The sequence below is a fragment of the Ahaetulla prasina genome, chromosome 3, assembly GCF_028640845.1.
Source record: "Ahaetulla prasina isolate Xishuangbanna chromosome 3, ASM2864084v1, whole genome shotgun sequence".
Lineage (NCBI taxonomy): Eukaryota > Metazoa > Chordata > Lepidosauria > Squamata > Colubridae > Ahaetulla > Ahaetulla prasina.
This window is the reverse complement of record NC_080541.1, coordinates 161,586,719-161,602,659: the sequence shown is the minus strand read 5'-3', so window position 1 is coordinate 161,602,659 and position 15,941 is coordinate 161,586,719. Positions and strand designations below refer to the sequence as shown.

Below are 15,941 nucleotides of genomic sequence, written 5' to 3'. Positions count from 1 at the left end.
AATATTTCCCATTTTAGTTTCTTTAAAATCTTCCCTATTGAACTCTTGATCATTCAGTTCTTCTTGATCTTCCCTTTTCCTTCGTTGTGATGTTATGGCCTCATTTACTGGTATTAAAATATTTCTTGGAATATGGTTTGAGAAGAAAAGAGCTGCGTTGAAAAATGCATGCAGAAATGGGCAGAATAACCATTCTGGATCCAATCCTCTGGCACCCTCTATTCCAGAGAGTAGACTAGACTAGACTAGACTAGACTAGACTAGACTAGACTAGACTAGACTAGAATAGAATAGAATAGAATAGAATAGAATAGAATAGAATAGGTTTTTTTTTATTGGCCAAGTGTGATTAGATACACAAGGAATTTGTCTTGGTGCATACGCTCTCAGTGTACATAAAAGAAAAGATACGTTCATCAAGAATCATAATGTACAACACTTAATGATAGTCATAGGGTAAAAATAAGCAATCAGGAAACAATCAATATCAATATAAATCGTAAGGATACAAGCAACAAAGTTACAGTCATACAGTCATAAGTGGAAGGAGATGGGTGATGGGAACGAAGAGTAGATTAATAGTAATGCAGACTTAGTAACTAGTTTGACAGTGTTGAGGGAATTATTTGTTTAGCAGAGTGATGACATTTGGGAAGCCTGTTCTTGTGTCTAGTTGTTCTGGTGTGCAGTGCTCTATAGCGTCATTTTGAGGGTAAGAGTTGAAACAGTTTATGTCCAGAATGTGAGAGGTCTGTTAATATTTTCAAAGCCCTCTTTCTGACTTGTGCAGTATACAGGTCCTCAATGGAAGGCAAGTTGGTAGCACCTGTTTTTTCTGCAGTTCTAATTATCCTCTGAAGTCTGTGTCTGTCTTGTTGGGTTGCAGAACCAAACTAGACAGTTATAGAGGTGCAGATGACAGACTCAATAATTCCTCTGTAGAACTGGATCAGCAGCTCCGTGGGCAATTTGAGCTTTGTGAGTTGGCGCAGAAAGAACATTCTTTGTTGTCCTTTTTTGATGACGTTTTTGATGTTAGCTGTCCATTTTAGATCTTGCGATATAGTAGAACCTAGAAATTTGAAGGTCTCTACTGTTGACACTTTATTGTCTAGTATTGTAAGAGGTGGAAGTATGGAAGGGTTTCTCCTAAAGTCTACCACCATTGAGTGTGTTCAGTTTCAGATTGTTCCGGTCGCACCACGAAGCTAGTTGTTCAGCCTCCCTTCTGTATGCGGATTCATAATTGTCTCAAATGAGACTGATCACTGTTGTGTTATCTGCGAACTTCAGTAGTTTAACAGATGGATCGTTGGAGATGCAGTCATTGTTATATAGAGAGAAGAGAAGAGGGGAGAGCACACAGCCTTGGGGGGCCCCTGTGCTAATTGTACAGATATCTGATGTGATTCTTCTTAGCTTCATCTGCTGCTTCCTGTTTGTTAGGAAGCTTATGATCCACTTACAAGTGTGTTCAGGTACCTGTAACTGGTTTAGCTTAGTTAAAAGAATGATGGTAATGAATGCTGAATGAATGATGGTATTGAATGCTGAACTAAAGTCTACAAAGAGGACCCTTGCATAGGTCTTTGGAGACTCAAGATGTTGTAGGATGTAGTGCAGAGCCATATTAACAGCATCATCTGTTGATCTATTTGGTCAGTATGCAAATTGCAAGGTGTCTAACAGCAGATCCGTGAAGAATTTTCAAGTGGGACAGCACTAGCCTTTCAAAGATTTTCATGACTACAGATGTTAGAGCAACTGGTAGTCATTCAATTTTTTGATGGTGGGCACTGGGATGATAGCGGAGCATTTGAAGCAAGAAGGAACATAGCACATCTCTAGTGATTTATTGAAAATATGGGTGAAGATGGGGGCCAGTTGGTCAGCACAGACTTTTAAGCAAGAAGGAGTTATCTTGTCTGGGCCTGGAGCTTTTCCTGGCTTTTGTCTGTGAAATAGGTCCTGCACTTCCTTTTTTGTGATCACTAGGGGTTGTGAACCCAATGGGATGGGGTCAGTTGTAGGAGGCTTGGCTGTTGTTGGTGGGTCTGAGATGGGAGTTGTGGAGATAGGTGGCTGTAGTTTCCTTTCAAACCTGCAGGTAAAGCAGCTGGCTGGAGAATTCTGGGAGTTGAAGTCCACAAGTCTTAAAGCTGCCAAATTTGAAGACCTCTGCTCTAGTCTGATATATAAAGTATAAGGAGCTATCAGAAGAGCATGTAAGAATACCTTTTGCACAGATATGTCCTGTTTATGTTTCATAGTTCCTGAGAATTCTATTTTCTGTTTCTATGGGTTTTTTTTTCATCTTCTGCAATACTACAGTCTAGATTTTTAGTTTAAAAAAATTAGACATAAACCAATGTACAAGCAAATGAGATTTTATGAATGTATAACCCAGCTCTGGGGCTATAAACACATTCTAGGACTTTTTGAGTATGTGTGAAATTCTTGTGGAAATAAAATTGTATTTCCTTCAGCTCTATTCAGAAGATATTTCAATAGCTTCCATGTTTATGTAAATATGAGTGAATGAATAAACTGGCATAGGAACCCATGAAGTGTACCCCATAAACCCAATTTACTGTATGTTTTGTTTTACAAATATTATTTATCAATGGCTTTTCAGCACTTCAAAACAGAGCAATGTTCCCTTTATGTAAATATAATCCTTTAATTCTAAACTGTAGTTTTCTGTATTTAATTTTAGGGCACAGTTAAGAGGAACCTATCTAGTAAGTATCATTTAAAAACACATTGGGCTTTAACTGGTGAATATCCATAAATGGAGTAGATTTCTTTTATAGTTTTCATATCCTAAAAGAGCAGCAGCAGCTAATTAACAAGAAAGATTGTATTCAGAACATTAGTGAAATAGACCTCAAAACAGATTGAGAATACATCTGCATACTGCTGTGAAATTCTGTACAAATGCATAACCATAATTAATAGATGCATTCTAAATCAAAGTGCCCATGCAGAATTTGCAGTTAGCTGACTGCACAGACCATATCAATAGGCCGTAAAATATATATTTCTCTGGGTGAAAGCAAAATATCAATCACAATTCACGGAATATTCTCATATATCTAATAAAAATACACATATTTAATGAAAATGTCACTGCATTTATTTTTCATAAAAACACATATGTAGCCCTAAAATGTGAAATGTTACAGTATATGTAGAAAGACTGGGTGTATAATTAATCTCAGTTGAAATGGTTTATGAAATCTTGTATTATGTTAAGCGGCCACAATTAGGTTTCTGCCTGATTTATGAAGTGTTAGTATGCATTAAGTAGAAAAATGTAGATTGCCTAATTATAATTTTAACATTATACAATTGTTGGCCATATGATAGTATTTTAAAGAGATATTAAATTATAATCTAATATAATATTGTATGGTAACCTTTCACATAAAGCAGTTTTACTAGTGTTCCTTCCAGTTGTCTAACCGTGGAACCCAGGCTTTCATTCAGCCCTAGCTTCCCATTCTTAGCCTTGTCTTATGAGCAAAGAAAGAAAATACCCTTTTGTTAAATTTAAAGTCAATGAAAGGGTGGCAAAGTGGTGTGATAGAATAGGAAAAATGCTGAGGAGCCAGGAGGCAGGAAAGTTGAGAATTCCTGTTAAGAGAAGAATTCTCCCATAGCTTAGGAGGTAATATTGCAGAATTGTTCTTGCAATAATAATACCTGCACTCCTGCAAAATTAATTGCCTCAACTACAAAAAGTTTACAAAAGTCATAATATTATGCAAGGGGGATATACATGTGGTCTCAGATCAGCACCAATGCCACATCTTCGTGGGCCCACTGTGCCATTGGTTTTATTTAATGTTCAGCAGGCAATTTGTCTACATTGTACTCCAAGAAAACAATTTTAAATGTATATTTTGTGCTAGGTGAAGAGATAGCAAGACCTCGGCGTTCAACTCCTACTCCAGAGCTTCTCAGGTTAGTGTGTAAAACTGAGTCCCCAAAGATGTGGAATTCTTATTCCCAAAATGGACATGTGCAGAGGGATTATTGTTTGTGCTTGAGTGCATTAAAAGACTCTACATTTGTTTCCTATAAAAATGTATAAAATTATAATCTCTTAGTTAATTTAGCACCAATTTTCAACCCTGTATGTGGCTCTCTATGTAAAATGGCATTCCCTTTTTATTTATATCTTGAGTATGAAAAGAATACTGTAATGCATTTTTTTAATCTAACTTTTAAAGATTCTGGGGAGGACTTCCATCTGTATCAGACTGTGAATTTATACAGATATGATAGCTTGATTGCCAGATAATATTATCAAATTAAGACAGCCTATTAGAAATGTGTAAACAAAATTTACAATATTGGAGCCAGTTCTTGCCATCTATTTATATTTACTTACTCTATTATTTATACTCCAAATACATAAATAAAATGGATTCAAAATATTATTGATTTATTATTTTACTGGATTACGGTATTCATTTTCTGAGTATTTATCCAAAAATATGTAATGTATGATTAACACAGAACATTGGACAAAGAAGAAAACAAATTATACCAAAACAACCATTGAAGTTTTACAAAAGGAAAAGTACTATTGATCAACATTTCTTTGATATCATTTGATTATTAAATATGTCCAGGAACAAACACAGGGAATAACTGGTACCAAATGGCTTTGAATCAAAATATTTTAAGAACTTTTTTATCCCAATCTGCTATGATAGAGCAAATACATAAACAATCTGATATCACAGATTTATATACACACATACATTTACAGACACACGTGTGCAATGCGAGGGGGAAGGGGAGGGGAGGGAGAGAGAGAGAGAGAATATTAACCCAAGCTACACAATAGTTAGTGACTGATACTAATTGTTGAAATATATCTTGAGAGGGTGTTTTTTTTAAATGCCTTAATCATTTCAGATAGTAGACACATTATTCCATTCCATTTTAAGAAATAGTAATTTAGGGATAGTTTTCATCCCCTAAATTCTTCTACCATATGGGTAAATTCTTTTGGCAGCATAAATTCATTGTAGAACTACTACATATTTTTTTTAGTAGCAAGCCATTTCTCCTTTATAGAGAGAGAAATCAGTGGGAATTGAAGTATAGTTGTCATTAGTGCCATTATTTATTTAAATGTTATTTGTACTCAGGCATTTTTAAATGTCACGCAGATTTTTTAAATGTCTTATAGAGATTTTAGGCCCTTGATCTGTTTTCTGATGTTTTCTTACTATATTATACTGGGATATATTTTAGAGGATTTCTTGCTTCTATTATGCTATCGTTCTGATATCCTTGAAGGGAAAATGTAACAAAATGCCTTTTAATGTATGTAATCCTGGCAGAAAATGTTATACAAAAAGATAGGTGTAATATTATGCATATTGGGGTAAACTATTCACATATTTGATAACTTTGGTCTGTTGACATTTAATTTCTGAATTTTTAAATAACTAAATCATATTGTCTGTTATGCTGTAAATAAACTGAAATAAACCCTATTGGTTGTGAAATGCTGCTTCCAGTATTAATTTCTTGGCTTGTGGGTTTTTACTTATAAGAATAACCTTTTATCTTTGGTTGGTGTGTGTATATATGTGTCTGCATTTTTAAAGAAACAGAACAGTATTCCAAAGGCTCAATTCAAGAGCTCCAGAGCTAAGTGGGCACAATTTTCTAAATATTAAGGAAGGTTTTTCAGATGATTTTCTGCTTCTACTGCAGAACCAGAAAATCGCAATTGGTGTTTTCAAGGAAATTGAGCCCCATTTGTCTAACTATTTCAAAATCTGGTTCCTTTACTTCCCTTTACAACTATAGAAAGTAACATAAATAACATGAAATAAAATGCAGTAAACAGTACTCCTATTCAGGTAGCCCAGGGGTGGGCAACTATGACAACTTTATGGCTGGCTCAGGAATTCTGGGATTTGAAGTCCATAGGTTGTAAAGTTGCCATATTTACCACCCCTGAGGTACCCACTCTTTATATTCTATTCCATTCTCCCAACACTCAGAATTTTCTATGACTGTGCAGGTTTAATTTTTAGTGGCTCTTGGGAGGTTAATAAATTTGCCGTTTCATTTTCATGAGTCCAAATCCTGGCAGTATTCAAGTATAGTAATATGGATAGTATTCTTTGATTTCTTAAGGATTAGCATTTAAGAACCTAATTTTTTTAAAATATTTTATAAATTGTTCATATGTAAACTTTTGAGCATTGAATGGCTACATCGACAGCAATTTATATTTCAGTATAACTTAAAACTGTGGTACATAATATTTTCCTTACATACTGTAGATATGGCAATGGTTATTAGCAGATCTATAACAACCAATGTCAAAACAAAACTCAATTCTTGTGTAAATATATCAAATGATATTTAAAACTTTGACATTTGTTTTTATGGAAAAGATTTTTTTTTTAAATCTAACCCGTTTGTCACATCTGCTGATATCAAGTAACTATTTTTTTTCTGTAGCAAAAGAACTTCAGAAGACGCTGCTGTCCTAGCACCATTATTTGGTCCACCCCTAGAATCTGCATTTGAAGAAGACAAATTGGAAGGTAAATTATGAAATTGTATTTATGTATTAGAGCTATAGCTTGCCTTTCTCTCAAGGGCTCAAGTGGGAATACCTAGCTTTCTCTCTATTGAGTTTGTTCCTATAGCCCTTGTGTTATTTTGGATTGAAAAATGTGATTGTTACCCAATTAACTTCTATGATTGGAACTTGGACCTTACCTGCTCCAGTTCAATTTCAACCCCATACCATTACTCCATGTAGATTTTGCATCAGGCTGGTTCACCTGAAATAATCATTGGATTCATCATTTGATTAATTATGTCCATTTCCCCAGAGTTTGTTGCTTTATTCAGAATAACAAAAGCAGTTTCACTGCAGGCTCTGCCTCTTTTGTATCTGGATGCAACCTATTGGTGCAGGTATGGAAAGGGTAGGGTCTGAATTCCAATTTCATTATGCTGTCCCCTGCTCTCCTAGCAGATGCAGCTGATTGTTTCTTTCTTACTGTGAGTGTATCTATGCTCCCTTGGGGTGCATAGATTTACTAATCTAAGGAAAACATGGAATCAAATCTATGTTAAGTTTCTTTTTTTTGCTCCTATCTGAATCATTTTTAAAAGCATTTTGATATTTTTTAAAAAATATGTACCATATTAGATGAATGAGAAATGTGAAATGGGTATGTGCATCAGGAAGCCACTGCCTGGTTCCAATATTGTACTGCACGTTTCATGATAAAACAAACACTCAAAATACTACAAGTATTCGGATTCATTTGTTTTTATTTCTTTTATTTCACTAGCTGCTGCAATTCGGTAGTACCTAAAGTTCAGAGTTAAACTCTTACTGGAAATAAAAAAGAATCAAGTTCTCGTGTTACTTCTAGATTAATATGTTGTTATATATCTGCTTATATATAGCTTCAGGTCCCATAGATCAATGTGAAGTTTGGGGTTCTGTGCAACCAGCGAACTCAAGTGTAGAATCTCCAAATGCGTCACGGCCCTTCCCATCTGGAAGTAAGTTAGAATAATTCTTGGTAGAAAAAGTGGTTTCATTTGTTGGCTCTGTGTAATTGAAAAACTGTGAAATGTAGAAAGCAGTAAATCTACTAGGGATCATGGCTCATTATACTGTGTGGAAACAGAGATATTAATTCCACTGTGCAATGAAAACTCACCTTTACTGCCAATATAATATATTAGAAAGAGAAATAAATCAGAAAACAGACGAGAAATGTATCATTAAAATCGCTATGTTCATTTTAAAATGTACAATGTTTAGCAACACGATTATGTCTGCTTCCATATTAAACGTGTATTTCTGATGGTGGAGATGCTCTGAATAAAAATAATGGGATGTTTTTGAAGGTCAGAAGCTAACAACTGGTCTTCCTACACAAGTGGAAACATCTTCTGCTTGTGTTCTGTCCCCCTCGCCTCCGTCCGAGCGATGATTTAATTAGCCGGCACTATCAGCTCTGGCAGCAAACTAGCGAGCGTCTGCCAAGTGTCTCTGTTATCTCCCTTGACGCCGATGAGTCAAACAGTACTTCAGCTCTAGTCAAGCAGTTGATTTGCCTGCTACGAAGAGGCATAGCAGCCCTTGCTGCTTTTATATCCTGTGGGGTGTGGCTCCATGACTCAGCACTTCCTAGGCCTGCCCCACCCCTGCTTCTGTTGTTCCCGCCTCTCCTGCCTACGAAACCTAGGGTCCAGCCAGGCCTGATTGCTATCAGCTGGGTCTGGAGGCGTGGCCTGGGGGGAGAAAGAGTCAGGGGACAGAGGTATCGTTATCTCCTCCACCTGGTCTGCCTCTGGCTCCTGGAGCTGAGCCAAGGAAGCTGGTGCTCCCGAGGTAAATCCTGATGGCCCTTCCTGTCACTTTCCAAGTCACTTTCTGGCAGGGAGCCCGGCTCAGGGGGCGCAGACACAACAGCTTGTACAATGAACTTTCTGAATTGCAGCAACATCTACATGAGATCAAGTTGTCAATTCTTTGTGATTGAACTTTGTCTATCCTTGTCTTTAAAATGTTCCTTTTATGTTACAGCACCTCCACCACTTCCCCCCAAAAACATTCCTGCTACACCTCCCCATGCTGGTTCTCCTTTAACAATTGGAGTAGGTAAGAATATTTGACACAAATAGTCAGGTCTAATACTTGTATATTTTGCTGCATAATAATGACGACCTTGTTTAATATACATGATGAAGCATTAATACTGTATGAACTAAATCATAGTTTCTTAATATTATGCATATTCTGTATGTGTTTTAATATTTTGTTCACAAAATATTTTAAGCAAGTTTCTCTTTTTAGATATCAAAAAATAACTGATGAAGCTTCATACATTATTTTCTAAACCCTTGAAATTTTGAAATGCTTCTGTTACCTGTGCTATATTAAGTACTCAAATTTGAATGTTTTTGGGTAATTTTATTAGTAAACTTTTGTTTACAAGACTCAGTTTTGTATAAGAAAAGAAGTTGGGAAGCTTAAATATGTTTGTCTTGAATCTCAATGCATTTAGGTTTTTTTTTCTCAGTAAGTGGTTCTGTTATATAAGAAAAACTGCCATGCATACAAATTCAATTTTTAAAACATTTCTTTACAAACATATGTAACATTTTGGATCAGAATTTTTCTCTTTTTATCCATATTTCATTTATATATACATGGCCTATTGTAGATGGTTAACTTCCTTGGTGTACTACACTTTGATAGAAAGGTAGACTACAAATATACTAAAATATATAATGATTATGTTTCTCAAACATAGCCTTCTCCAATCTGGAATATAGCAATCAGGAAGGTGGGGGGGAATTGAATAAAAAAGTAATATAATTTTGCATTTTTAAAGAAATTGGGCATTTTGGATATATATTCATAATTACAGAATAATAATTACAGAAATTATATTCCATCAATGAACTTATTAGCTGCGATCCAGAGCTCTGCATATATGGAATAGTCAACTTCTTTCTTATGAAAAGAAAATAGTTTTACATTGTTTTCTATTTTGTATGCAGATTTGGAAAATTGCAGCGGTTTCAGATAAAATGGAGGCTGAGGGGATGTATCTCTTGTTGTCATTGGGAATTAAATTTGCTTAACATTTGTTGAATGATGACTAATCACAGAGCTTAAGACACATACTGAACTTTAAAAAAATTTCTTTCACAGAAGGAAAAGAATTTAGAAACTGTTTATTTAATTTCAGATTATCCCAAGCACTGAAATTTAGTAATGCAACAATTTTTTGAATATAGCAACCATTAATTAATTTTTCACTAAGAATCTTTTCCTGTCACTTAACACATTTGTTGTCAAATGTTCTGCTCCATTTACTAAAATTTATTTTGGCAATAATGACAATTCAGCTGAAGCATAGAAATGTATTATGAATTATATTCTTTTTGATTTGCTAAAATAATGTCACATTGCATAGCACATAATCCAATGCATTATGCACATACATCACCTTGTTAAATTTTTATTGTTTTGCCATTTCTCTTCTAATATCTAATAATAAAGTCAGAGTGTCAATTGTGTTGCCTAGGTAATTTTCTCTATCAATATAAAACGTATGGTATTTGATTTTGAAAGAAGAATGTAATTTACATGGAATGTACTTCAAAGTTATATGGATACCTGCACGCAACTGTGTTCTCAAAAGCACCTTTTAAATGTGTTATCAAAATGTCTTTGTGCTAGAATGTAGCTTGAATTTTAAAAGCCCCATACATACGTAGAGCAATAATACAACTTAACTGTACCAGTTGGATGTTAAAGTTTGAAATCAACTACTTTGACCACAGGAAATGACCAGACAGCAACAGAGGTCAAAAGTGACAAACTACCATCAATCAATGACTTGGACAGCATTTTTGGCCCAGTATTGTCCCCCAATTCTGTTGCTGATAACGCAGAGGATAAATGGATCAGTTTTTCTGATCAGTCCCTGGAAAATGTAACTCCAGAGGTGACTTCAAGGGAAAAAGTGGTGTCCCCACCTGTGGCATCCGAAATCCCAGAAGAGCCTCCAGAGGCTGAAGTCTCTCGCAATGTTCCTTCTCCACTCAATTTAGAAGAGGTTCAGAAGAAAGTTTCAGAGCAGACCCACGTTAAAGATGATAACTTAGCACCAGCAGCATCTCCTAAAGATTTTGGGGTGGGACAGAGAGCAACACCACCTCCCCCTCCACCTCCTACCTACAGGACAGTGGTGTCATCACCCGGACCCAGCCCTGGCGGTGGCACAGGAAGCACCAGTGGTATGTCTAAACAGCTTTGAGTGTGCTTCAGTGTGGCCATGAATGCTGCCGTGTGAAACAACAAGCCTTTTTAGCTGTTAGTTTTTTTGTTTTTGTTTTTTGGCTTTTAGCATCAATCATTCCCTTTTGTTTGATTGTACTGTGCCCAGTGGCCTTTTTTTTTCTTTAATTCCGTGCTCTTGTGACCCAACTCAGCTGTGAATCCTTGATAGTATGTTTTATTTTCCTACCATTGCTGAATGTCTAATTGTTGATGGGAGAGCTTTATGTCTTAAGCACCAGGTAAAGGTGGAAATGTATTATCATTGATCAGGATTGCTCTAAATTTATTAAAGCTCTGAATCAAGAAATGAAGTATTTTATTTTACTTCACTTGGGGATTTTCCTCAGGAGGAAAGCATAAGAAAAAAAATCCATACTTTGCCAGGTTGCCCCAGTTCCTTCTTGACCTTTTTTGCATAAAAAAGAAATCTAATAGGACTTTTCCCCTTCATCTATATAATTCAGAACTTCTATAATCAGTAGTCATGAAAAAAAACAACACAATTTGATAGCACTTAAAACAATAGCAGCAAAGATCACATATGTCTAGGAAATACTTATGCTTTATATGGAAAGTATAAGCACATATTAATATATTAAGTCTTAAATGAAGGATTTCCCCCCCTCTAAAGGCCTGTATCCACTCTAGTGATCTTTGTCCCACCACAGAATGGTGCCTGCAAATGGTACAGAAAATATTGAGGACATAGATTGGTGGATTTCCCTGTCTTCTCCCAATAAACATCATCAACTAAACTCTCCTTAAATGGGATGGGGATCTGGGAGAATGCGAATTTTAATTGGCAATCAAAAGGAGTGTCTCAATTAGCTTACATTCAGCTGATAAGCTCTTTTTTTAAAAGATAGCTGTAATTCTATTCAAGAATAACTCTATAACCTCATGAGAATTAGCCCAGACAACAGCTAACAGGTATGTTAAGAGTTATACTATTAATGAGCAAAGAAAGAGTCAATTTTGTTTTTCTTGCTTCACTAACCTCTAGATGTGAGATTGGGAAAAAAATGGACATGTCCGTACAGTCATCAGGAAATGAACTCAATTTAAGAGAGATAAAAATTTAATCTTAATATAGTAATCCCAATATAGTAATCCCAATAGCAAGTTATATATAGTGCTATTTCATTGGAAATACAAGTGTGGGTATAACAAATGACTGTAATAGCCCAAGAAACAAAGAATGGGTAGCATGAAAAATTATTTTAGTTCCCAGGAAGTACATTCATCTACTTCCGAAGCTGCTGTTGTGTACCATGGACTCTAAGGTGCTCCAAATGACATCAAGAAAAACTCCTACCCTTTGTGATGATAAGAAAATATCTGTGGCTATTCTCAAGCCAATAGGAGCTCTGATGGGAATTTAGCAAGACAGAAAAGTATTTAACTCTCAGATCAATAATCAACACTTCAGGGGAGCAACACTTTGTTATGTTTCCTAACGTATCCTTTGAGTAGTTTAGAAAATAAAAATGGAGGGATGAGAGTGAAACATGCACCCCATTATTTCTACAAGCAGCAAGTTAAACTCACCTCCCTTTGTAAATAAAAACAATTGCCCAGAGTCTGAAAAAGAACTGTAGTTTCTTTTTATATGGGAATAATTTCCTGACCGTGTCCTGTAAGTAACTTGCTTTGTGTAACATACGCTTTTTATTTTTTCTCTGGCTCCCAATTCAATTTTGGAAAGAAATGAAAAATTACCTGTTGCCTAATTACAAATAGGAAATCAACAATGTGTTCATCTAGGTGGCCCAGTGGCTAAGACACTGAGCTTGTCGATCAGAAAGGTTGGCAGTTCGGCGGTTCGAATCCCTAGTACAGGTCTCCTGCATGAGATGACCTCCAAGGCCCCTTCCAACTCTATTACTGTTAAAGATGAGACTGAAGAATTGTCTCTTGTCATTGATAACCTCTCCCAGCTGATGCTTACATAATCCCTATTTTCAAAAAAAATGCCTTTTGTGGCAAGAGTGATCTCTGAGAGGGGAACAGAAAGATATATTCAAACTAGAGGTGGGTTTCAGCAGGTTCTGACCAGTTCTGGAGAACCGGTAGTGGCAATTTTGAGTAGTTCGGAGAACCGGTAGTAAAAATTCTGACTGGCCCCGCCCCCATCTATTCTCTGCCAGCTGATTGGGCGGAAATGGGGATTTTGCAGTAACCTTCCCCTGGAGTGGGGTGGGAATGGAGATTTTACACTATCCTTCCCCTGCCACGCCCACCCAGCCATGCCACACCCACCAAGCCACACCCACAGAACCGGTAGTAAAAAAAAATTTGAAACCCACCACTGGCTCAAACGCTATTTTGAGGCAAACCCTCTCCCCATTCCAGGGGGAGAACTTATCCTTCCATCCTGTACTTTTTTCCTTAATAGCAAATTTCATCATTACTATTCTTAGGAAACAGAATAAGTGTTATCATTAGTCTTTAAAATTATTGTTTTTGTTTAAAGCAGGAAATGCCCTTTGATTAGTATGTTTTCCCAGAAAAATACAAGTTGGGGTTAGTGTTGGATCTGCAATATAATTGCAACATTATCTGTTTACAGCAATCTAGGATTCATCTTTTTTAGAAAAAGCAGGTGCAAAAAAAAATTGTATTATCTATTTCATTTATTATTCCCATGAGTGACTGGAATTGGAAGTTAATCAGGATTTTAGCATCTCTTACAGTTCTATATAATAATATGTCCGGTTAAGGAAGATAGGGGTCTATAGACACATATGCTTTCCTATTTCAAAATTCCTTTCCTGTGTAACTATAATCAATTAGTACAATATATTTTGGGGTTGTTGTGTTTTTGCTTGTTTTGGCACTTTCAAGGACACAGTTGATGGCTGTTGAGGAAGTTTCTTCTTGTGTACTTACCACAACAGATTTCCATGAAGTTTTATGTGTGGATTAAAGTGGAGCAAAGGAGTGTATTTTCAGATTCCAATCCCAATAAAAATAATGTAACTTAATCCAGTCACTCTGAATTCTGCAGTGTATGTCAAGAACTCAAAAAGGATGAATACATTTGCTTAATAATTAGATGGGAGGGAAAGTTTGACTTTAACTTTACCTTTCCTTTCCTTTCCTTTCCTCTACTCTACTCTACTCTACTCTACTCTACTTTACTCTACTCTACTCTACTCGTTACAATAAAAAAATAGGAAATAACCAGAAAGCTGAGTCATAAAGAAAAAAAATCTAAGCATATCTAGGAAACATACAATATAACAAAAAAATGTGTGTGTGTGTGTGAACAGCCATTCTAGTCCTTTGAAATGTCAGTTACCACCAAAATTATCATAATGATTGATTGGAGTTAAAAACAAAATAGTTTTAAATAAATAGAATAGAATAGAATAGAATTTTTATTGGCCAAGTGTGATTGGACACACAAGAAATTTGTCTTGGTGCATATGCTCTCAGTGTACATAAAAGAAAAGATACATTCATCAAGGTACAACATTTACAACACAATTGATAGTCAATATATCAATATAAATCATAAGGATTGCCAGCAACAAGTTATAGTCATACAGTCATAAATCGAAAGAGATTGGTAATGGGAACTATGAGAAGATTAATAGTAGTGCAGATTCAGTAAATAGTTTGACAGTGTTGATGGAATTATTTGTTTAGCAGAGTGATGGCCTTTGGGAAAAAACTGTTCTTGTGTCTAGTTGTTCTGGTGTGCAGTGCTCTATAGCGTCGTTTTGAGGGTAGGAGTTGAAACAGTTTATGTCCAGGATGCGAGGGGTCTGTAAATATTTTCACGGCCCTCTTCTTGATTCGTGCAGTATACAGGTCCTCAATGGAAGGCAGGTTGGTAGCAATTATTTTTTCTGCAGTTCTAATTATCCTCTGAAGTCTGTGTTTTTCTTGTTGGGTTGCAGAACCGAACCAGACAGTTATAGAGATGCAAATGACAGACTCAATAATTCCTCTGTAGAACTTGGATCAGCAGCTCCTTGGGCAGTTTGAGCTTACTGAGTTGGCGCAGAAAGAACATTCTTTGTTGTCCTTTTTAATGATGTTTTTGATGTTAGCTGTCCATTTTAGATCTTGCGATATGATAGAACCTAGAAATTTGAAGGTTTCTACTGTTGATACTGTGTTGTCTAGTATTGTGAGAGGTGGAAGTATGGAAGGGTTTCTCCTAAAGTCTACCACCATTTCTACGATTTTGAGTGTGTTCAGTTCCAGATTGTTTTGGTTGCACCACAAGGCTAGTTGTTCGACCTCTCGTCTATCTGCGGATTCGTCATTGTCTCGAATGAGACCAATCACTGTTGTGTCATCTGCGAACTTCAGTAGCTTAACAGATGGATCATTGGAGATGCAGTCATTGGTATACAGAGAGAAGAGAAGTGGGGAGAGCACACAGCCTTGGGGGGGGGGCTGTGCTAATTGTACAGATATTTGATGTGATCTTGCTTAGCTTCACCTGCTGCTTCCTGTTTGTTAGGAAGCTTGTGATCCACTTACAAGTCTGTTCCAGTACCTGTAGCTAGTTTAGCTTAGTTAGAAGAATGTCTGGAATGATGGTATTGAATGCTGAACTAAAGTCTACAAAAAGGACCCTTGCATAGGTCTTTGGAGACTCAAGATGCTGTAGGATGTAGTGCAGAGCCATATTAACAGCATCATCTGTTGATCTATTTGCTCGGTATGCAAATTGCAAGGGGTCTAACAGCGGATCCGTGATGGTTTTCAGGTAGGAAAGCACTAGCCTTTCAAAGGTTTTCGTGACTACAGATGTTAAAGCAACTGGTCTGTAGTCATTCAGTTCCTTGATGGTGGGCTTCTTCGGCACTGGGATGATGGTAGAGCGTTTGAAGCAAGAAGGAACATAACACATCTCTAGTGATTTATTGAAAATATGGGTGAAGATGGGGGCCAATTGGTCAGCACAAAAAGCCTTTTTTGTCATCAGTCAAATCAGTTTCAACATAGACACTGATCTGACAATTCTATTAAAAGTGTTCATTTCTTGTTCTGATTTTGAGACAGAACTATCTAGTAATTTCTACACTAAATATTAAATTTTAGAAAATTGTTAAGGTAT

General features: G+C 36.2%; 1 protein-coding gene across 1 annotated transcript in view; it reads left to right on the top strand.

The window, feature by feature from the left end:
- SGIP1 (SH3GL interacting endocytic adaptor 1) overlaps positions 1 to 15,941 on the top strand; it is an 86,715-nt gene that overhangs the window by 29,888 nt on the left and 40,886 nt on the right. Inside the window, exons 9-14 of the mRNA XM_058176666.1 lie at positions 2,717 to 2,741; positions 3,915 to 3,966; positions 6,499 to 6,584; positions 7,471 to 7,563; positions 8,597 to 8,671; positions 10,366 to 10,821. Coding sequence (XP_058032649.1) covers positions 2,717 to 2,741; positions 3,915 to 3,966; positions 6,499 to 6,584; positions 7,471 to 7,563; positions 8,597 to 8,671; positions 10,366 to 10,821 — 787 coding nt within the window. The remainder of the gene's footprint in view (positions 1 to 2,716; positions 2,742 to 3,914; positions 3,967 to 6,498; positions 6,585 to 7,470; positions 7,564 to 8,596; positions 8,672 to 10,365; positions 10,822 to 15,941) is intronic.